General features: G+C 36.4%; 1 protein-coding gene across 1 annotated transcript; it reads left to right on the top strand.

Moving 5' to 3' along the window:
- Window positions 1-7034: 7034 nt before the first annotated feature.
- On the top strand, window positions 7035-24762 carry LOC108371961 (glutamate receptor-interacting protein 1-like; the record flags this gene model as incomplete). The annotated part of the gene is made up of 6 exons (XM_017627578.1): window positions 7035-7157; window positions 17586-17888; window positions 21725-21915; window positions 22087-22376; window positions 22515-22678; window positions 24692-24762. Coding segments are annotated over 6 exons (1142 nt in total), but the record flags the coding sequence as incomplete, so codon positions are not given.
- Window positions 24763-25469: the final 707 nt, after the last annotated feature.

Raw genomic sequence — 25469 nt, forward strand, 5'->3', positions numbered from 1 at the left:
GGTTATTCATCATTCCACATTCTCTCTTCATAGGTATATTCAATTTTAGAAAAAAGTTTTATATATGCCTAATCTACACGTGTCTAATGTAGCATGAACATTGCATACAAACATTCACATGCACATGATGCATTCAACTAAATACGTACATGTTTAGTTACATATGTATGTACATATATAAATGATTGCAAGCAACTACAACAACTTTATAATTACGTGCGACCGCCGAATTGCGTACGTTGCGCATCATTTGCACATCCGCTCGTTTCCACTCTCGTAAGCGGCAGCAAAAGTGCCGGCAGCCACATACTCGTATATACATACATACATATACATATACATACATATGTACATATGCATTCGTCTTTGGTTTTCCCCTTAATACTTTGCTCCACATTTGTTCTTGATTTTGGTTTGGCGTTGTGGTTGCGCTTTGGTCCCCTGCACCTAACAGTCGGTAACCACTTGAGTGAGCGTCAATGTTCCATTGATTTCCTCAAACCTATAAACCACTCCAAAGAAGTTTTAACAAATTCACTGAAAGCACTTAAAAAATTGTATCTCCTGATTCTTTATTAAATGTGCTGAGGTAAGGTACTCAGAGCAGTGCTTCCAGTTCATTATCACTTGAATTGAGAGTATTTTACAACAATGCGAGTTTGTATCATTTCCGTTCTTATGAAGTAAAGTTTGTGAATTCCATCTTCCATTTTAAGAGGTTTAGCTCCAAACCTTTTCGCTGAACTCAAGATTGTTTAGGTCCTGGAAATAGGTGTCAAATAACTTTAATTCAACAAGCGTTGTTAATTCCATGATCTTGGACGGTCTGGAGATAATTTTACCACATTATCCTCCAAATAGCTGCCACAGTTTGAATTACGGATGGAAAATATATTTTTTACTATAGATATACCTAACAAACGAATATTTTTATATAAATACATACATACGTACATATTCGGGACTAATAAGACCGGTGGTCTGCATCCTGGCGTTCTAAGATATTAAATGTCTGATTTTACAGGACCACTAACAAAATCGATGAAAAGTTTTTTTGACCAGACTAGGTGTTTATATGTACAACTGTACTTCTTTCGGAAGTACAGTACTTGTTTTATACCTCTTATACGTCGTACTTACTTCGCAGTACAGTCAAATGTACTACTTTGCAATATTTTATATTTCAGCTCCTGTACTTCTCCGATCTTCTGGGCGATAAATTCGGTCAAACCCTTTAAGTCGCCGGGGACCGCTGACATCATACCTGTGCAGCTTCAAAGGACTCTGGAGGCGTCGTGCAATTGGTTAGCTCCTATTTATGCGAACTGCGTGAGGACCGTATACATCCCCAAGGCTTGGAGGGTAATCAGTTTTGTGTTCATCCCGAAGGCCGGAAAAGACTCTCATGTTTCCGCTAGGGATTTTAGGCCAATCAGTCTGTCTTCGTTTTTGCTAAGAACGATAGAGAGACTAATAGACCTGGCTCTCAGTCAGGGTCAAGTACTTATTCTAGATAGGAAGCTCTCGTGGGAGCCTAACAGTGAGCAAAGGGTAAGAAAGGCGTCTTTTGCCTTGTACTGCTGTAGAGGAGCTATCGATAAAAGGTGAGGTCTCTCGGCCAAAGTACCTAAATAGGCCTATGGAACCAGATTTAAGCCTAGGAACTCACTAGAGAAGGCTACACTTGTAAAACAACTGGAGAGGTACAAGCGGATCGCCCTAATCGGAATTAGAGGAGCATTAGCAGCTACGCCTACACTGGCGCTTAACATATAGATGTTGAACACGGCACGCGGCGGATATTGCAGAGAGAATTGTCACAGCTCGAACTGCTATTAAGCTCAGGGAAACCGGGTAGTAACACTCTGGACTTCTGGAGGGCTTTGATTTCGTCCTGAACACATAGAATACAGTGCCTCCGAAAGGGCTCCCAGAAGCGCCTTCTCTACCTATATTCCCTCAAGAGAGGACTGAGTAGGGTGGGGTTACTCGAAGAAGGGAGCGCGACACTTCTTCCCGGACGGATCAAAGTTGGAGGCAGTGTTGGTGGAGGTTTCTTCTGTCGGAAATTCAAACACCAAAACTATGTGCAGGCTTCCGGACTTCTGCAATGCCTTTCAGGTTGAATTAGCTGCCATCAATGGAGCGGTAGACTCACCCTTAGCCTTGCTGGTTGAAGACTCAGTGCCCGTAACGCTGTCAGTATGAAACTTTAATCTCCTCTCATCACCATGGTATTTTTGTGCTTCTATCCGATGAACACTGTACTCACAGTAATATATTTATCTGTTACATTTTCCTAAAATGACACAAACTTTATGAGTCCCAGTTGACCTGGTGATTTATTCCGAGCGACAGTCGTTAACATTTATTTTTATTTTTATTAATTTCCACAAAGCGGCAGCATAGTAAGTCACGGTTTAAAGAGATATGAAGAGATTGTTCTATTTCTTTCTACAAGTCCCGCTGCATTTTTGCAGCGTTGGTAGCTGCACTCACTGTTAACTGCCTTCTGCTTCGTAATTTCCTTTCAAGGCAACCGAACGTGCAGCACCTAAATTTGTAAAAGCTTTCAGCACAAAAGCGGCAAATGCCGATCGCGCGCCATCCATCCACCCACAGCGTTACAATTTGATTTGGCTATCTTCTTGTGAATTGTTGCATTGGTCATGCGTTGCGTTGCAACTTTTGTTCTTGTACTGAAGTCGTATCAAAGCGACCGTTCCGAACGCCTGTGCGAACCGCCAGCGAGCGACCGACTGACTTAGCATCCAAACACCAGCCGTTCACCGCAACCGTTCTGCGCTTCTGCATGCAAATTGGGTGCGTCTTTGATCTCTTAACGCTGCTGGTGACGAATAAATTAAGAAAATATTGCAATGTTTTTTTCTAGGTATGGGCAATCGAGGTCTTTGATATTTTTATGCCGTGTGTCGAATGTCGTATGCCTGGTGTGTGCGAGTTCAAAACGCTAGCAAACGTAAAAAATGTGTTTTCAATTTGTGTATGCTTTCGCAAGTAAAGTATGTATGTAAATAAAAAAAGAACTGTTTTTGCTTTTTGAAATTCGTGGAATCGGGCGTAGTTAGTAGTGATTGTATGACTGAAATATATTTATTGGTTTTTTGTAGCAATACTTTAAAAACGTATAGCATTGACGAGTTAGTTCACATGGAAATTAAAAATATATTACCCGAGTTAAGCACTCTCATTAGATGTAGAGACCAAAGTCTGGGAAAACTTAGTATCAGAGAGGTTTTTTTTTTGGCGAAATTTGCAGAGAGAGATTTAAGCAATCAAATGGTCAACGCGTTTGAATTGCCAAAGTATAGGGACGAAGCTCACGTCCCTCTATCCGATCGAGATGTGGTGAGAGCAGCAATAAGGTGCCTTACGAGCAACAAGGCCCCCGGGACCGACGAAATATCGGCTGGGCTATTTAAAGCCGGTGGCGAAGATTTATTGGGGCGCATGTACCAGCTGTTAAGCTGAATTTGGTCTGATGCATACATGACCGAAGACTAAGGGATATCCCACAGTTTGCGCCAATTACATGTAAAAGACTGGAGCCTTTCATGAACCAACTGATCGGACCTTATTAGTGTGACTTCATACCTGAAAAATTCTCCATTGACCAGATTTCCACAGCACGTCTTGTCCTGGAGAAGACACTATATAAGCAAATCTAAGCACACCATTGTTTTGTCGATTTTAAAGTTGCTTTTCATAGCACGAAGAGAAGCACGCTGTTGTACGACGACGTGCCTAAATTTGGGATTCCCACAAAACTAAAACAGCTCTGTAGAGTGACGTTGAGCACAACCTGCAGCTTCGTTCAAGTTGGGAAGGACCTCTCCACGCCGTTTGAGACCAAACGAGATTTTAGACAAGCCAATTCACTTTCGTGCTACTTTTTCAATCTGATGCTGGGTTGCGTAAAAAGAGCTGCCAATCTGCAGATGATATCGACATCGTCAGTCTGAAACTAAGGCACGTAGGCGCAGCATTTCCCAAATTAGAAAGAGAAGCATAAGTGGTCGGAATGAGGATAAGACAACAAACCTTCTGGCTGTTTATAAAGAGTCCACGCATTTCGGGACACATGTCACAGTTGGAAGCTTTCAATTTTAAGTAGTGAAGGACTTTGTCTACGTTAGATTCAGCTTAAACAATCTCAACAACGTCTACAACAACAGCCTGGAGATCAAGCGAAAAATTACTCTTGCCAACAGGTGCTTCGTTGGAAGCAGAACAAAAATCACGATCTGCAAGGCTCTCATCTCGACCATTCGTCTATATGGCATCGAAATTTGGACGACGTCGACAAAGATGAGATGTCTGTGGGTGCTTTCGAGAGAACCATTCAACGCAAGATCTATGGCCGTGTTCGCGTGGACGACGGGTATCGGAGAAGATGGAATGAAGAAATGTATAAACTTTTTAACGACATAAAATTGGGAAAGTGAAACTACACACACTGAATGGATTTAAAGTGAATTTGACTGAAATTCACTTAAAAGTGAACCGCTAAACCTGCACGATAAATCAGAGTATCCATTAAGAGATGTTAGTACCAGTATCTGGGTTTTAGATCTGTACATACATATATGAGTCCCTGATGAAACGGAGTACTTTCCAATTGATATCAGCCGCATAGAGACTTAAAGTGCATCTACATGGTGTTCTTTTGTTGAACTTGATCCTTATCGATCAATTTTGATTAGATATTCTTCCAGAGCCAACACAATGAAAATACCAACAATTTAGTATATCTTGGAAACCGGCAAAAAGAATGAGGTTGCAAGTTTTTAAAGGAATGACTGTAAGTGTGATAAATGGGGAGTAATGTAAACATCACTGGAATTCATGTGTATGTATGCACTTATGTACTTATCAAGTATATATTGCGAATGCTCCTGAAACCAAACCCTATTATTTGTACATTTACGAGCCCACTTCAGCCAATATATATTTCGTACATAAATGAAAGAGTTGACGGCCGTGCTGCTGCAACGTAAAAAAAATCGCACTGATCATTGCAACGCGCGAACGTGGGGTGAGGGCGGTCAGCAACACTGACACATCCATTAACAACTTCAATGATTGATGAGATTTACGCCACTGCAGCAGCGAGCAATAATAAAACGAACAGAAAGAGCAAAAAACAGCGGCTGCGGAGCGTCTGAATTTCACACAATAAAATGCGTTTAACACATTTTACAACAAAGCAGATGATGATCGTAAAATGCTCGTTGCAAAAGGGAAAATCCATAGAAAAAGGAAGAAAGAAGTGTATCAAAAATGAGGGCATAAAATGAAATGTTAAAAGTGTTAACGAGCGGGGCTACAATGGGACCACCAGGAAGTGGCAAACAATTTGGCTTAAGCAACGTTGCGGTGGCGTAAAAAAGATCGGTTGAAAAAAAACAGATAAAGGAAAATGCAAACTTGCAACTTTTTTTTTTTTGCTAGCGAATTTGCAGTTTTTTACATACATATGCATGTATGTGTGTTCATTAGACCGGATCAGACAAAAAGTGTGCCTTGCACCCCTGAGCTTTTAAGTATTTTTGTGAGGCAAATTCGAAAGACAATTTTTTTTTTCGCAAAACCCACCTTTTGTTAGTTTTCGTCATATCTTTGGCATTTACATTCGAAACTTAAAGTATGGTACATCGATGTTCTTGTCTCGAATTCACTGACCTCGGATACCCCGTTCTATCACTTATCAACACCCTAAAACAGTAAATTAAAACTCTTTTTTTGATTATTCCCGTAGAACTATTTAAAAACTAATTTATTGCCGAATGTGGGTGTCCCCGCAAAATGTACAAAGGCGACCAAAAAGTTCGGTATAAAGGAGATTTTTTTTTGCGAAGTTGCAAACTTTTATTTTTACTTGTAAGGTAGTATTGTCTAATTTACATACATACATACGTATGTTTTTGAAGTACATCCTTCCACTTTTTGATACATATGTGTACATTAGGGGCATCACTCACCATAAAAAAAAACGTCTATTTTATTTGTTATTTTAAGACTTTTGAGTTTTAAAAATCAAGTTTTTTTGTAAATAAAATTAATTTGTATACACATTTATCCCCCAAAACCAACTCAGATGAAAAATATTTTTAAAAACTAATTTTATTTAAAATATAATTGACATTTCCGGAGGTAAATCTTAATAGTTTTCGAAAATATTTTGGCGGAAGTCTTAAAATATAAAACTTTTTACAATTCCGGTGGAAAACCCGCAACTTTATTTGATGAGGCACCCTTATGTACATACGTACACTAGGGCGGGTCAATTTGTATGGGAGATTTTTTTGACTATACGCATATAGCACAGAAAGATTCTACGTGTAACTCTAAGGAAATTTGCCGAAGAAACCATGTGTCTAAATTCAATTTGGAGTTTTTCAAATTGCGAAAATATATAAATAAATATTGCTTAAAACATGCTATAGTCGGTTTTGGTATGATGAATCCATTACTGCACTTATCTTTTTCTTAAAATTCCCAAGGGAGGGCGCAGCGATGAAGATTTTCACATTTTTTTCGAAACCTATTTTAGAAATTTGGCGAAGTCCGAATTGATTTTTAGACACAATTTTAGACCAATGGGTTTTCGGCAAATTTGCTTAGAATTACACGCAGAATCCTCATTTGTTATACCGCATAGTAAAAAAAAATGACCCGCCCTAACATACACCCATTAATATATGTATGTATGGATGTAATATATGCTTCTTTGTTTTCCTTAGTCTCTAAAATTTGTTTAAAGTTTTCGCCTTTCAGAATTAAAATATTTGGAAAATGATCACATGCGATCTCGAGCAGCCCGCAAAATTAAATTTCCGCTAGCAAAACTTCAACGCGATTCCGCGCAAGTTTACATATGTATATTTTTTGCCTTTGTGTTTACATTTAATAAATACACAAAACAAAAGAAAAATTAAAGCAGCTACTACACTACTATAATGATAATATTTACTAATTTGCATTTGGTATTCTTCTTTTCATTTTATTTACAGTTGATCGCGCCATGAGTCCGGCACAATCGGAGGATTCGGGTCTGGCACCCGATCGTGGCACCACATATGCCACCATAACATTGCCACGTGACGGCGCACTCAATATGGGCATCACATTCGTAGGTGAGTGAGTACATACCTACGGAGGCAATAACCTCTCAAGTACATACTTATTCTTTAGCCAAATTTTCCACTCTTAATGTATTTAGTAAAAACTTTTGTTTTTTTGTACAACAAATTATATAAAATTAAAAACAGAATTGTGTTACTAATTACGGCACGCTTGTATAGGGACTCATGCGGTTGCACGCTCGCCCATTACCCTTTTTACCCTCACTTAATCCACAACAATTAGTGCCACTCTTTTTCCAAATTAAGATTGAAATGTATTTATGTATTTCGAAATGATTTCCAAATCTCAACACAGAGCAGCAGCTCTTTCCACTTCCGTTTTGTTGCGCCATGCGGCAGTGAAGGGGTTATTTTTTTTTGGTTACTTTGTGTGTTTGTCACGCAGCATTAATAGATACATAAGCTACATACATACATACATTCAACTATACATATGTGCATACATGCATGCAAACATAATTGTGCAATAAAGATGGGTTTCAATTTACATTCTAAGAAATTTGACATTTCAAATCTCCGAAAGCCAACGCGTGTCCTCAAAATTCTTGACACGCATGGCCCTATTTATTTATTTGATTGATTGATGGACTGGCAACATAATCTGCAAGTGGATTACCTACTCCTTATTTATTCTCTCCAAAGAACGGTCGCAAATTATCCGATCAAAATAGATGTGCGTTTAATTATCGAATGTGACAGTTGATGATAAATATGCGATGAGATTGAGAGTTTGAATTTTAGATTTTATTAATGAAAAATTGCTCCGAAAATGTTTTGGCTCATAAGAGAATTTATCATTCATATTTACGTATGTACAAAGGTACATTAGACTGCATTACCAAAAAAAAGTAGGGGTTTTTTCCGCCGGGATTACAAAATTTATTATATTTGAAGACCTTCACCAAAATATTTCGAAAAATTATTAAGATTTATGTGAGCTGGACCGATTTGAAAACACCTCCAATAATGGAGTTTTTTTTATGAATAAAAATAGTTTATTAAAGATTATTTCCATAAAATCCCCTCAGATGATTGAGGAGTTTAAGCTAAAAAACTGTGCATAAAAATTAAAAAAAATTTCAACGGAATCACACTAATGAGATTCTCGATGCTGCTTTTTACCTTTTTTCAAAGACTGGTTTAAGAATAAATTGAATAACAGGGACTAAACTCAGATGATTTAGACTTTTGAGGTATCATTGGAAAGTTATTTGCTCACCCTGTTTATTTCTTTGCAAAGAAACTCCGTGAAAAACAGTACCGAGTTTTTTTTTTTTTTGTATGGGGAGCAGAGTGTCCAGATTGGCGAATTAGCGCCAATTTGGCGATTTTTTTTAATTTTTGCGCTATCATGTTAATGCGTGACAAGTAGGTTATGGAGTTAAAGCTTTAATTTGGTTGTAGCATATCGAACATTTGCCAATATTACACCACCATTTGTGACAACTCCCGCTGAATGTGAAATTTGCAATTTCATTTGTGGAAATAGCGAAATCTCGCCTAATTATAGCTAAACTGAAAAGTGGACCTGTTGGGGTAAAATGAAACTCATGATAAGGCTCACGCAACCGCAAAATTTACAAAGATTGGCGATTATCAGTGCACATCAAAATCCTCAGCAACGTGCCCCAAGCTAATCAACAGCTTTGAGTGCTTGCATCGCGAATTCATGCTCCTTAACAACTGAAATAAAAGCGGAATCCTGATCTGCGTCGTACAGTGAGAAGAAGTACCGTAATAAATGTCCAATTACTTCGACATGCCGCACCGTTGAGTATGTATATAGAAAATGGCAATGGAAGATATGCCTTCTGACGACCCAAAAAACCATAATCAGAGCAAATAAATGTGCCACAGGAAGTTGGTTAAAGTATTGTAAGGAAATGTTTCAACAAAAAATAAATGTTGGGCGAAAAAATTTGTCTACTGGAAAAATATTTTTACAAATCTAATATCTCTCGTGATGTCAACCATCTCGTTATAAACCGACTTTGATAAAGCCACTACTCGGTGATCTTTATATATGTACATTTATGTATCGTCGCCTGGGTGAAAGATTGTCGTATGTTACGCACGTACGTATGACGCATACGACAATCTTTTACCCAGGCGACGGTATGTAGTATTAATTTCATTTTTATTCTCACTTAATTTTCAATTTATAAAACCGTTTATAACATCTTTGTATTTGAGTTGAAAATAATTAAAATTCTCTGCGTGTCTCTGATTTAAATTCTTTCAAAGCTAAATAATAGAATCTGAAAACGACTACTTAATGAAGCATATGAAAAAGAATTTAAGATTTCTGCGGAAATTGTCGACATACAAACATAAATAAATTTCACTTTAAATCTTCAATGATTTATCGCTCGCATAAATATTTCAAATTCGCTACACTCGCGCATTGTTAATTGTGTGTCATGTACCATAACATATGTTTTTATTACGAGCAAGCGTAAAAAACCCAATAAGTAAAAAAAAAAAGAAAAAAAAAACAAATTTCAACCGAAGAATAAAATAATTATTCTAAAGTTTTACGCGGACATTGTACTGTTAGAGTTAAAAGGTAAAATCGCTAAATGTTCAAAGAACTGCGGACTCACATATAGTAAACCCAAACTGAAAAGATTCTATTCTTCTATACCGAAAAAATATACCCCAATGTTAATAAAAAATCGTTTTTATTAAAAAAAGGTTAAATAAACAAGTGGATATTAATATTGGAAGTCTCGTGAAGACAACCAGAAAATATTGATTTTCAAGAATTCTACACTCTAAAAAATTTTTGTTTAAATTTGCAAGATAGGTAATTAGTTTCCTCTCTTAATGAATGCAAATTTAAGTTAAGTTTTAATTAAATTAAACACTGCTTACTTTTACTTATCATATGTGTGGCGCTCGTTTTTTGAATTCTTAACATTTATTTTTCATAATTTCACAGTTTACACATAAAATGTTTAAAATTTGCTCTAAAAAATTTTTGTTCAAATTTACGCATACAAAGAGAGGTAACCAGCAGAAGATGTCGCGCAGAGCAAAATTACATATAAAATGTTTAAAATTGAGTAAATATGGGCACTTCATGTTTATTATAAGTAAAAAATTTATTTTTACCTCAAAATTTTTTGCAACTTAAAATATTTAATGTGTATGTTCTAAACATATCATGTTCAAAATCCAATACTGAACATCTTGTGCGTATATTTACACGGATTCTGGTTGAAAAATATACACTTTTAGGTAGTACTTTTACATGCACTTTTTAGAGTGTATGCCATTTCTACGAAAAATTGTTTTTTCGTCATATAAAATATGTGAAAAACTTTTAGCACTTTGAGCACCTCCGTAAATATTTTTTTGATTACAAAATCTTCTTCGAATTTCTCCAAAACAAGTTCTTCTAAGGTTATTTTTTGTTTGCCCTTCATATCGAAAGGTTATGGGTAAACTTTTAAGGTAACAAATCTTCGGTATTTATTGAGCACATAAAATTAATAGTCCCCAACTCTGACCTATTAATGGTATTTTTATATTTGTTTACGACCAGACGGCATTAAGTTGGGAATTATCACAAACTGTCTTGAAGAGGAGTTGGCCAAGGACCCTTCACTTCCAAAATAGCAGTATGGGTGTGAAATCAGGCTCCTAGACATCTCAGCTCCAGCCCAGCGTCTGGACACTCTACAATTTTTGAAAGTTTTGATTTATTCCCAGATCACTGTGTCTCTGAAAAGCCGCCAAATAGCATATAATTTGATAAGCAATCGTAATCCGAGCTCTGAGCTAACCTATGGTGCGATAAAAATTTGCAATTGCGTCAGAATATTAGACTTGTATACACAAGTACCAGGCCCTACAAAGATTACGGGATATGGCATGTCTGACAAGAGGTTGAAAAATGGTATCCTTGAAACGAAATCACTGGTCATGCGACGTGTGGGTACGCCAGTGACCGCCTGCGGATCGCCCTTGGAGAAAAGGGTCTAGTAGCAGCTCAGCAAATGCAAGGCGAAAATAGAGAAATGCGAAATTGCAAGGTCCTTCTGCATTGTAATCACTCGAGTTTACCTCAAACCTGGTGTGGGACAGCTTTTAGCTATTAATACTCATCGCACTAATGAATCGGGTTTCCCTCATTTGGATATCGTGTCGCATTGTAGTCTTAGGCAATAAAGTGGTCAACGTAGGCTATGGACCCTTCAGCGGCCCTAGTCAAAGGGAATTCACAGCCAACGTTTATAAAAAGGTTCCTGGACCGAGTCGGCTGGGGAGCTACTGGATATCCTTCAACATGCTCACTTTGTAGGGTGCAGGGTCGATATAGTGGAAACCTCTGCCCTAAAACATTCTACCAATCCTCTCCGAGGACCAGCTGAAAGAGCTACTGGAGAGCGAAAAGATAAATTTTGCTATCTTCAGCTTCTCACCCTTCAAATCACCGGGTATGGACTGAATATTACCAATCATGCTTCAGGGAGCGTTACGCCATTCATAAGGCACAGGGATTGATCACTGCGTCCAGACTTGGATAGTGAGTAATCTACGTAAGGAGCATCAAAGAGAATGTACCCGCGAGAACGCAGGACAATGTCTTCTCGAATAGCCAAGCGGCTATTCAGGCAGAAGAGAGTCTGCCTCTGTTAGATCGCAGTTAGTGGATGAATGTAGGAGAGAGCTGACCTAAATTTCTGATCAATATGAAATTACCCTAATACAGGTCCCGGTACAAAGAGACATTACGGAAACGAGGCAGCGGACGAACTAGTAAGGTGCGGCTCCGAACTGAATGTGGCCCTCGCGGTGGATATGGAGGGCTCCCTCTGGGAGATCTTAGGTCTAGCAGAGGTGACACTTCCACTTAAAACCAAAGCTATTTTAGGAATGAGCAAATAAGATACCTGTAAACATACTGCAGTATACACAGCGCACGGCCCGTTAGGATACATGTCGAATGGATTGGATTGCTATTCTATAGGTTCTACAGGTCGGACACCTCTTGTGCGAGTGTTTGGTTTTTTAAAAAGTTGCCCTCATCTCTGCCCAGTAAGAAATTTCCGGGTTCTTTTTAGACACAAGATATGTACATATGTACCTACATATATACATACCTACATACATAAAGATTAGTGAAGTGCTTTTGTTGTTTTTTTTTTTTAAACTATGAACAATTAAATTATTTTAATCCATAAAAATAATCTCTCAAAGTGATAAAATCTGATGATGTAATCGAATTCCTTCTTCGTGCATTTGTTCGGAAGCGCTTTTCAATTTCTAATACATATGACTACATACTAAGTATAAAATTTGCTTATAACTGATTAAGAAATGTCATAAATTACGCTAGATGCTTAAATAAATCATGTAGCTGGAGATTTCTAATCTCGGAAGGGGTGAAGGAGGGTCCACGCTGAAGGCTTAACAACAGACGCCATGTGAAGCCGCTGCTACTGTGCGTGCAGCAGTTGCCACTGTTATATACTTTGTACATTGTAGTCGCCAGCGGGCGGCGAGGGCTTCCCAGATAATCGCTGTCAAAATGCCCAGTTGGCATGAATCAACCGAAGGGGCGACGAAGATTCAGTTGGGCGGTGCTACAAATTTCACTTGGCAGCCACGGCGAGTATGCTTAATATTTATTTTTTATTTTTTTAGTATAAATTTAGTGATCGCAGTTGTTTTTTGTTCGCTGACTGCTTGTCTTCTCGCTATTGACCGCATGTCTAGACACTCACAGCGCGACGCAATGTATCCATGCTTGCCAACGGCGTTGTTTTGTTGCTGTAATCGCCACATGGTGGATAGTTGGATGAGAAATCACTGTCGCCGCCGGCAAAATGGTCTAAAATGAAATTAAAAAAAAAAAAAAAATCTACATAAAAACAAGGAAAATCTGCGACAGAAAAACATTAACAAAAATATATAATAAATAAAAGTGCGAGTATTTGCATTTGCTTGACTAAATGTAATGAAGAAGGCCACACGGTCCGGCGCGGCATGTTGCGGCGGGCCAAGAATGGAGGCGTACGTACAGCCAAATTTCCTGCTACGCGACAATGACAACTTTGGACTAGTTTCAAATGTTGTTGTTGCTATCGTTTGGTTTATTATGTAGTATTATTGTTACAACACAAACTTGTGTACATATGTATGTTTGTTGATCGTTTGGCAACAGTAAATGATATGGTCGCAACACACGAGCCATTAATATTTTGGCCAATTCTTCGGTGTTTTGGAGCGTATTTATCATAAATAAGGCAGGAGGTAAATAATTCGTTTATAAGTATTTGAAAATTTTTACGAGAAAAATTCATATTGATTTTTTGTTTTAATTTATTAGAATGGTTTTGAGGGGAGGTCCGGATTTGAATGGTGCAAAGGATCGATCTCTTAACTGCTTAAAGGATTCCTGAAGCATTTTAGAATAAGTATGTATGTAGGTGCCTACAGCAAACTAAGTATAAGGAGATTGTAATTCAGAAATATTTGTCATCAAGCCATCAACTTCAGGAACTCGAGAAAGAAACGAGTTCGTTTGACTTCTAGTCAGTGAGTCGTTCTTTCCTCCTTACTCCGGAACCTTTTGATTGATACTCTTCCTATGAGCCTAGAGAGCACTGACTGCCAAGTCATAGCATTTTCCGCATAGCCTCGGGAAAATGCCTCCAGCTTCTAGGAGAACATTTACAGAATACCATCAACCTCGTCAGCAGATGCTCAAAAGAGAGCAAACTTGATACCAATAACGGCAAGACAGACATTGTCCTTATCGCAAAAAGAAAATAGTAAATGACGAGGTAACACTTCTTAATGCACCCAATTTACAAGGAATCTCGGCACAAAGGCAAAATAGCTGGGCGTAATTTGGTAAGGAGGATAATGTCTAGGAGCCAAAAGAAAGAATTATAAGGGCCAATTTCATGTGAACTGGACATCACCCTTAGCCGAGCAGTTTTCCTGGCCGGATAAGGTATTGGCAGCTATCCTAAGAGCACTAATTTTCTGACTACCTCTACATTATTTCCATTTGGCGTAAAATAGGACCGAAAATGGTACAATTTGAGCCAAGTTGGCAGCCCTGTCTGCAATTCTGCTTTCAGGTCCTCCTGCCCAAGCATCCTCCCGAAGGGCAAAAAGAAATCCTAGTGGTGGAGTCCTTAGAATTCAGCACTGAAGAAAAACAGCAGGTGGCTTTTCAATCAAGGCAAGCAAACACCCTACTAGGATGCACTCACATTTTTTAAGAAGCCCATAAGGCGCGCGAAACGCGAATCTTGGCCAAACTTCTGTAACAACATAAAACAAAACTCTGAAGCCAACAGGCTGCGAAGAGTTCTGTCGAAATCTTTTCAAAGTATGAACTTTATCCAGAAGCTTAACGGTGACCGGATGAAATGCTGGAGATCCTTATGAGTACTCTCTTCCCGGGTTGCTCTGCCGACACCTCCGGCACAACGTCCAGTCCTAGGATCCACTCGTCCCTAGGTGACAACTTTCAATCTCTCATAACCTACAACCTCTGTTTTCCTAGAGGTTTACAGCATGCTTAATCCTAACTCACATACCGTACAAGTGGACAAAGGCGAAGGTGGTCTTTTTACCAAAAGGAGGCAGGGCACCTCATGTGCAACCAAAGGATTTCGTTCTTTCTTAAAACTCTAGAGAGGCTCATTGGCGAATATATTCGGCGGAATATAAAAAATTACAACCGCTCCTCGAGGGTGCTTTCAACAATGTCTATCCTGAATCTGTTGGTTACTCTACCCTTTTCGTGAAGGTGCAACCGGGTCTGGTGAATTTTGTTAGGCTCCTCCTCGAAAAGAGAACTATCCTATCAGAACTTATGCTACTCTATCATTTGATGCGAATGCTAGTGTTGATGCGAATGTTTAAAGTGTTGCGAAGTAGAGCTAACGGCTGAGCTGGGAGGTAAGCTGAACGGTTGATTCCAAATTCTGAACGATTTTCATGTAGCTTCTGGTGACCTCTGTAGTTCGGCACCGAATATTGCGCAATGCCAAAGCAGCTTTGTTTCCAAATCAAATTTGTAAATTGTATAGAAAAAAAGCTCTCTATAGTCGATATTATACTACAGCGGATTTTTCAGAGATTTCTTTCGACAAAAAAAAAAGAATATTTTTAAGGGCCTTGGTTGTCCATGGAAAATTAATTGGAATATCTGTGTACATAAATTTTAGATTTCTTCATAAATTTATTACTAATTAGATTTCACAGATTTGGCATCCCTGCTTGGTCCCAACGGCATTCAAATATGTACATACATATGTAACAACGTATAAAACTCGTGTCGGTCTACCTTGAAGAAGGGTTTCTCTTACTTGCAGCTGTATGATTTATAAGATGTGCCAAAATTGCATGTAAGAAAATTTAATTCTAACATTTTCCTCGCTTTTTTTTCGGTGATCATATGTATTTTGAACAAAAATATATATGTACATGTTTACATATGCAAATATATGTACATACATATTTTCATGTTGGTTTAACTTGGCACTCAGCCATTTCGTTGCGTCGTTTTTTGGTCGCATGAATGACTTGATTTGTGGCAGGAGGAAATGAAAATTTATTTGGCTACGCACAAATATGTATAATCAAATTTCACAGTTACGCAGGCATAGGTGTCGCACATATTTAACATCATTTTTTGGCACATATGTATGTATGTATGCACTAATTTACATAAGTATGGGGTATGGGGCATAAAAACAGGTTTATTTACATAAATATGTATGGGGGTCAAACCATGTCAAATTGAGCATTTTTGATTTGGATGAATTTTGGGTAGACATTTTCTTTTATCATACATATATGTATGTACATATGTAACAAATTGGTGCCATGGAAAAAAATTTATTTTTTTTTCGAAAGTTATTCAAAATTCTAAATTTTACAATTTCCGGAATTTTGCAAGTTTATTTTTATGAATATCTCAAAATCTATTATATGTAGCTACGAAAATTGTCCTGGTATCATTTTAAAGCTGAAGTTTAGGCCTTTAAAGAAGAAGAAAAATTCGTAATAATAAACAAATTTACGGAATTTTGAAATTAATTTGCGAAACTTTTTTATACTATACCTCCAACCTACCTTAGAAGGTCCTGGAAATATCAAGAAGGTAACTTTTTTTTTAAAGATATAAATATTTGTATTAAAAAAAAACCTTCCAAACTCTTAATTAAGTTCTATTAAACAATTTTTAGTTAATTTAAATTTATTTGTAATTTGGAGTTTGCAAAAAATATTTTTTTTTTCGAAGTCAGGACCTTTAAGATCAGTAAGAAAAAAATGTTTCTTGTTATTTTTTTTTAAGTTTTAGCCAAAACTATATAAGTCAACGGGTCAAACTTCATAAAAAATTAGGAAATTTAAATAAATTTTTAATTAAAATTTCGAGCTTTTTAATCTGAATCTTTAGAACCCTTTCGGGCATGCAGTTTTATAGCGCATGAAAATCAATTCGAATAAAGTGCAAGCTTTAAACGTATAAAAATTAATTAGATTAAAATTTGATGCACAATTATAAAGCTGCAAATGTTCTAAAGGTGCAAATTAAAAAGCTCGAAATTTTGTTGAAATCGTGTTGAATTTCCCTAAATTTTGGTATAAAGTTTTGAAACTTTGATTTACATACATATGTACTTTGTTTTGGTAAAGGCTTGTATAATATTTTTTTCAAAAATAAAAAAAAAAAACTTTAAAAAGCAAGCGAATATTAAAAAAGAAAACCCAACACTTGAACACTTACTTGCTTAAGTCACCGTATATGTATTTACATACTTGCATTCATAAAGGAACAGAGTTTTATGGATTTATTGAACACTTCAATGCGCTCATTAAAACGGCATAAGCTGCAACAACAAACTTACAATTTTATTGCCAGCGATTCAAGTTAACAACATTTGGGCTTTTGACTATGTTGCAGGCCCCCTTTTGTACGTTTTACATATGTATGTACATACACAACATCGATGTGTGCAAACATCGCAGCAATAAAATCTATAAACAACACTTGTCTGTTAAGTAAATAAACAAATGCATATTGCAAGCGAACTTAACAGCAGCCTGTGAATACACTTACGCAAACACGCACACCCAAATACATACATATGCATTTGCGCATTTACTTCCCATAAGAGTGCAACCGACAACCCACATATCGCCTCAATCAGAGCGCTTCTAATTATTCTACCACAAATTTTTTTACGATTCTTTACGGCTTCGGCGTCTAATTGGCAATTTCATTTAGTATTTGTTTGTTTATTTATTCAACCTTACATTTTCTCATTCTTTTAATTTCATGTTACATACATACATACATACAACGACAATCCATTCCATTCATCGACGTTCGCGGCATACCTACCTACTTACGCATTACAAATTGCATTCACATATCGCCAGAACGCAACGACCTTTCGTATCCACCTGTTATTGGCGCGCTGAGTCCACTGGGTCATGCTGCGGATTTTCTAGCGCCTGGCGATCGCATTCATCAAATTGACGGCATCTCAACAATTGGGTTGAGTAATCAGCACGTCATGAGCATGCTGTGCGGCACTTGTGATGGCTCAACAACCGCTGGGAATGGCTCGGGTACTGGCTCTAGTGGCGGCGGTGGTGGTGGTGGCAGTGGTGTTGATGGAGGAGGCGATGCTCGCAGTGTTCCTGCTGTGGTGGAAATCGAATATTCTCTACCCGAATACAGTGAGTGTGGAAATATCATTCAAATCTATTATTTTTACGCACATAAATATGTATGTATGTTTTATAATATTTAAGTATAAACGTGTAGATACCCTGCAAAAAATGGGACTAATCCGGGATGACTCCTGGAGCAATCGCAAAGGAGCATGCGACTAATACCACTTTTGATCTCTTTATATGGAATGAACTGCTCGCTTTTGTTCGAGCATGTCCTATGAAGAGACTAATTGTTCACCTTTATACCCGAACGGGTATAAAAAGCGACTAGTCACTTTTAAAAAATAAAAATAAAAATTTGCGCTAGCTGAGATTCGAACCGGGGTGCTCAGTTTTGTTAGGCGAATACTCTCTCTGTGTGCCAACGCCGCACATGAAATTGCATTGACTATGTAAGTGCGTATATATCATTAAATCGTACCCGTTAGAGATGAGTTGGGGACTAATTGATCTCCATTAGTACCCGTATGAGACTAGTTGCGACTAATTAATGCCCTATTGTACCCGATTGAGAGTAATCTCGGAATACTCTCTTTAGAGATTAGTCGCACAATTTTTTGCAGGGTGAGCATAAGTACATACATACATACATATACATACATATATACATAAGTAAATATGAATTTATGCAAATGCTTACGAGTAACGTACATATGTTTATGTAAACACAACGATAAAATGTTTAGAAACATATTTATACACATAAACGCTAGTCAACATGTTGCGTGCGTGTGTATGTAAAAAACGGCAACACTCATTGTCGCTGTTAGCTACGGTTAATTATCGATTTTGAAATTAAAAAATATCTTTACATATATAATTTGGGGAACGCCTGGGGAACGAAGATATCCTTAAAAACCACATGGTGATTTTCAGTAGATATGCTGGCTATATAAAACTTAACTTAGGTGAATTCAGAGAGGGAAATTTAACTGCTTCTGAATCATACAGATTCAACGCAATTAATATAAAAATAGGTATAACAGTAGTTTTTTAGTTAATGTATCTATATAATCATGAAGAAAAAAATATTTTCTTTAATTACATGTGAGTCCTATAAATTGATTTATGCAAAAAAATCGCCCAAAATTTTTGGTTTTAGTTGATCGCAATTTATATCTAGGTGTGTGATATGTACATATTGTCGACTGAATAAAAAACTGTCGTAAGTGCCATTTTTACGATTTTTAGTTATATATATACATACATACATATTTTAAAAACAATATCTCCTTTAATTTCCGAGGTGTTGACTAATTGTAATTCAGTACGAATTGAGTTAATAATGCAGTCATACTAAATTAATCAACACCTTTCAAAGAAAATCTTTCATAAACTCAAAGGTAATTAAAAAATATTTAATAAGTAATTAGCTGTGTTTTATGGTTTAAATAATTAATTGTTATTTTTATGTAGGTTTTTTATAAAATAATGAAATAAAATTAACAATAAAAGTAAAATAATTAAAAAAGTTCTGTTTTGGAAAATTGTAAATCTTTTATCCAGGCGACGATATATGTACATATCCATATATAATTTGTGGGTTTTGAATTACCTTCTCACTCAGACGGAAAAATTTAATAACATCAGCTAACATTTGTGAGTTCGTTTGGACCAAGGCATATTTAATGAGATAGAAGTGACGACCAGCTCCAGCTCCCTTGTAGCTTACTATAATGGCAAAAAACTGCAAAAAAAACCAAATAATCCATTGAGGTGCGAGTGCTACTTTTTCTAAAAATTAGCATCATTTTTATAAATAGATCGTCGATGCATTCGCAAAACCGCCTAAATCGCCATTGGGGCAAAAATGAGATTTGGTTACCCTGAACCCCAGGCATCGAGATGTATGCATAAAAATCGTAAAGTCGATATTCAAACAAGAGATTTTCAAAATAATAGCTAAAGAAATTACTGCCTATCAAAGCCTTCAAAGGAAATCAGTTTTTTAGCTCTCCTATAAAACTTGAGTGCCGTAAGATAAGCGGTTTTGCAAAGGCATCGACAATCTAGTACTTAAAAAAATTACTACAAAATTACCCTCACAGAATTTCAACTGCACTCGCATCTTATATCATATCAAAACAAGTAATTTTTAAGCAAAAAAACCAAAACCGACTTCAATTCTCATATAAAAATTTAAGATTATCGTTAATTTCTTCATGATCCAATGATCGGATCTAAACCAAATTAGTATGAGACTATCTCTGAGGCACCACCATTCCTTAAAAAAAAGAGTTATAGAAATCGGTTACCATGATCCAAAGTTATGCAATAACATACATAAAAAATATATTCAGACGAATTGATAACCTTCTCCTTTTCTGATAAAATTAAAGAAATATTTTATGTGAGAAGTTTTAGAAGATTTTTTTAGTTTAGTTTCTAAAAAAAAATGTTTAATGTTTTCTTCAAAATTTTGTACATACAAATATGTTGATTGCATTTTTGCAATAGGGTCATTCCATGTAAAAGAGAAAAACCAAAAAAAATTTAAAATTCCCTAATTATCTCTATTTCATTAGTAACCTCTTTTTAAATTACTAAATTTAATAAAACTGTTGAAAAAAATGTAATGAAAATAAGTTGTAATTTTTATCTATGGAAACTTTTACCTGATGTATAATTACTTACACCAGTCACAAGGAAAAGTCCCACTAGACACAAATTTAAATATAAAACTGTATAAGCCTAGTTTTTAGTATACATAGTTCGTGTTTTACAACACAAAAACATCGTTTATGAAAATTAAGTGTTTGGGCTAAAATTCATCTTTGAGTGCAGAAAGGTAAAATAGCTTTCTAGTGTCCCACCACTGACATTCAATCAAATGATAGTTACATAAAATTAAGAAATCTTTTGGTATTTTTTGTAAAGGTAATTTTATACATTTCGCTGTAGTATAAGTTCCGATCAGTGTTGCCAGTTTAGTGCTTTTGGAGCTAGATTTAGCCCTTTATCTTTCTATTTAGCTGAGAAAATTGGGATTTAGCTCCCAGCTCTTTTTTCAGCTCTTTTCAAAATTATCTAGCACTTTCTTAGTTGGGGTTTTGTTTGGGACCCGTTCGGGACTATATACACAATTTTTTCACACTCATAATTATTATCAAAAGACTTTTAAAATACAAGTTTCAAAATAAAAGTCTTTGAGGACTTAAAAATATTTATCTCGCTGATAATTATTATGAAAAGACTTTTATTATATAAGTCTTAAAATAATAGTTATCGATGATTTAAAAAAATTGTCTCACACATCAATATTATCAAAAGACTTTTTTAATTCTTATGAAAATTTTGATGACTTTTTTAAAACTCCACCATGAAATGATTATTATTCTGGATCTCTGCTTCTACCTCGTTGAATATGCCTTGGATTGGACCCAATAAACGAACATAGTCTATAAACATTAATAAATAGTATCGATAGGCTCCTTAAATATGACTGCGGTTTCCAAAAACTTATCTTATAAGTATTTTAAATTTTTTCTTTTCTTTACTTTCTACATTTTTCATTTTACAAATTTACGCAATTCCTAACAAATCATCACTCGCACTTTCCGGCACTTGCCTGACTGCCTATCCATCTATCATCACTTGACCTAAATGGAAACTTCGATGCATCAATCGACCAACGATCGATGTGCCAACATTTGTGAATGACCTATTGAATGGAATCTCAACGAAATGCCTCGACTAATATGTATATACACACATGAACACTGGATATTGTTGTTGTTGGTGCGGTGCGACTGTGATGCATTGTTTACAATGGATTATATATGGAATGCCATTGTAAATCCGCTATCTTCCTGCTGGTTTCATTGCGGACTCACTCACAGTCTCCCAGAATAGTTTGTGCGTCACATCAAAGTTGGCGCAAATCACAGTGGAACGCGAAAGCGGTTGTTTGGGTTTGACGCTGCGTGGCGGCGGCGATTTCCCATTGATTGTCACGCACGTTCGGCCACATGGACCTGTCTACAAGACCGGACGCATCAAACCGGGCGATCGGCTGCTGCGTGTCGATAATGTGAGTACTGATGAAGAGTGTCGAGTGTTGAGTGAGCGATGTGATGAGTGTGCGTGTGTGAGTGTATGAGGTGCGTACATGCACATGATATTTGACAAATTGCACCTGGTTTTCGTAAAAGACATTTGTTATTTCTTTTTTTTCTGCACTACTTCCTTTTTTTTTTTGTAGCTGTCGCTCATTGGCAAAACACTGGCCGAGGCACAACAGATCATCAAATGTGGTGGACACGTTTCCGGCTATACAAATCTCACAGTCGAATATGATGTGTCCGTGGTGCAGAGTGTCGAATTTTCAATGGGTCCACTATTGATTGAAATCGAACGGCCCATGAATGATAAATTGGGGCTAGTGTTGTGCAACTATCCAGCGACTAGTCATTTGGATCACACAAAAATCGATGAGGTCAGCGCAGCTGGTATTTATATAGCGAGCATAATGCCAGCCAGCATTGCAGATAGGTAAGGAGGATTTTCGAGATGTACATATTTACATACGTATTTTTTCTGGAATACAAATCATTTTGCATTTAATTAGGAGCAACTTGTCTTTGTCTCTTTCTTGCTTTTAAGCGAAAATACTTTTGCTTTCCATTGCAGATGTGGCGCCTTGTCTGTGGGTGATCAAGTGCTCTCCATCGACGACACCATAATCGAGAACTCAGCCCACAGTCCGGACGAAGTGATGACAATGTTGGATGCGAACACAGGCCGTGGCTATACACAGATGCAAATTATGCCGGCGCACGCGTTGACGCGACGAGGTAAGCTACATATTTAGTACTATGCTGTGGGGAGTGTGGGGCGGGGCGTGCTGCAGATTTGCATCTGTTATGCGTTGCTTGTCGTGTTTCTCATCTACATACAACTTTTTCTTTCCTGGCGCTGCTTGTCGGCGTGGCGTTGACAGCTGCGCGTAGACGATTTGTTGACATATGATTCATTTGTTTTTGTAGCTACTCCCGTTGTAGTACTTACATGCAACTTTTTGCATTCTACACTAGTTTTGTGGCTGGAATTAATTCCAAAATTTACATTTGATAGGTTTTTTTTTTCTTAAACACTAAGTAACATTTCACCAAATTGTATGTACTAGCTGCGGTATTTTGATTTATGCGCCAACTGTGCTCCGTGTGACATTTGACAATGGCGTTGTCATGTTGCTGGCGCGATGTTGCATGACTGCGGACAACAATTTTGTGGTAACAGTTATTGTTTGGCGCCTAAACAAACGTACATACATATGAACAGATATTTCACAGGTACAGATGTACGACCCCATGCGTATGTTTAGCTCTTATTTAGTGAGGGCTGCTAAAGAAATTTCCCTTTGTAAATTTCCTCTGAGATTTCTATTATTTCAAAATATCTGAGCTGATATCTATAGATTATAGTCTAATTGGAATCGGAGAAGCTTTGTTTTTGTCTAATTTTGACTATTGAAAAATATTGGCGGAAAAGACAAAAAAAAAAACTTTGCAAAGTTTACTTTTTTATCCAGCTTTTTATAAAATAACGGGAAAAGTCTGCTAATAAATCCGATTCCCTTTAATAGGTGCAGCAAGTCTAGAGAAAATAATGGGGAATTGCCGTAATTAACTTCGAAAGCATTTTAAATATATTTCCAAACAGTGGCGGATACAGAGGGGGGAAGGGGGGTGGTTGACGGCCGCCTCCGGGGGCGATCGTCTCTCCCCCCAGGGCTGCGAAAAGTAAAATTTACGTTAAATAAATTGCCTCTAACGAGAAATTTGAACGAAATATATTCTATTTTTAAAAAGCTCACTTAAATAGAACTTGATTTAAACGGGGAGAATAACAGGTGAAAAATTTCTAAAACATCTTTTGTTTGACATGCATATTGTAATATTTTATTAAATTGAATTTAACATTTAAACAGCTGGCAACCATCATCAAAATATTTTCGAAAAAAAGCTGTATTAAATCAGTTTCGTTTGTAATATGTCATTGAAGTACCTTATTCAATTTAATAACTTTAAAACAAGTGACAGCCCTTTTTTAAAATACTTTCGAAAGAAAGCTTTCCTACACCTCATTCCATTAATTTGACCTTTAATCAGGTGGCAACCTTCTTCACAATCTTCTTCTATTTAATTACAAATTTATATAATTAAGTTTTCTTAAACTTCATTCGTTGGCAATCAATATTGTAATACTTCATTTAATTTATTAATGAAATTAAATTTAACATTTTAAATAAGTGGCAATCATATTTCAAATATTTTCGTAATATAGCCTTTTTTAATCTCGTTCGTTGGTCTGATATCCTTACTGTAATATTTTGTTTGACTTATAATTAAACTGTTTAAGCAGGTGGCAGCTCTTTTCAAGAAACATTGTATATGTTAATTCAGGTCATAAGCTATCTATATGCCAACCTTTATAAAAAGAAAGAGTAACAAACGTAAACACTCACTTGAAAAATTTCCTAGTCATTTAAATTGATTTTAAGTTCCTAAGTTGGTGGCAACCCTCGGTAAAAATATTTTTGAAATAGATACAGCTTTCCTTAAACTTCTCTCGTTTGATACCGATATTAAATATATTTGTTTTTTACTTGTTACTTAAATTGATATCTAAACGGGTTGCAGTCCCTTTAAAAATAGTTTCGAAACAAAGCTTTACTAAACCCTTCTCGTTTGATACTCATATTAAAATATTTGGTTAAACTGACTCTTAAATCTGTGGCAACCCCATAGACAAATGTTTCAAAATAAATAGTAATAAACCCTCTCCAATTTATATTTTTTTAACAGGATGCAACATCCCTAAAATATATTATAGGGAATCCCGAGGTCTTGCAAAGTCGAGAATCCTCCTATTTTAAACCCGATTGACACCCACATTGTTGTAAAAGTTCCATAGCATAGTGGACTAAGGCCACTTAAAGAACCGCAAACACTAAACTAAGTAAATTTCACAAAATGGTTTGCATCAGACATAACAGGAGCAATGAATACCTGCCCGGCTGGTGCACTCAGCGCCTTGGCCGGAAAATAACGCTCTGTATATAAGTCACTCATCATGCCCGTGCTGATATATGGCGCAGAAGAATGGACATTGACAAATCGATAAATATCGATAACAAAACCGATAAATATCGATAACAAAATCACTAAATATCGATAACAAAATCGATAAATACCGATAACAAAATCTATAAATATCGATAACAAAATCGATTAATTTCGATTACAAAATCGATAAATATCGATAACAAAATCGATAAATATTGATAACAAAATCGATCAGCATCTTTGTTTTNCTAAATATCGATAACAAAATCGATAAATACCGATAACAAAATCTATAAATATCGATAACAAAATCGATTAATTTCGATTACAAAATCGATAAATATCGATAACAAAATCGATAAATATTGATAACAAAATCGATCAGCATCTTTGTTTTTGTTTTTATTTTTACCTTTGCCTTTATCCTTTTCTTTATCTACATATGTACGTACTAACCTTTACACTCATTCTTAATAATAATAATAATAATATCCCAACGGTTTTTACCCTCCATTCC

The sequence above is a fragment of the Rhagoletis zephyria genome, unplaced genomic scaffold (genome assembly GCF_001687245.7).
Source record: "Rhagoletis zephyria isolate East Lansing unplaced genomic scaffold, Rhagoletis_zephyria_1.1 Rzeph_scaffold_05330, whole genome shotgun sequence".
NCBI lineage: Eukaryota > Metazoa > Arthropoda > Insecta > Diptera > Tephritidae > Rhagoletis > Rhagoletis zephyria.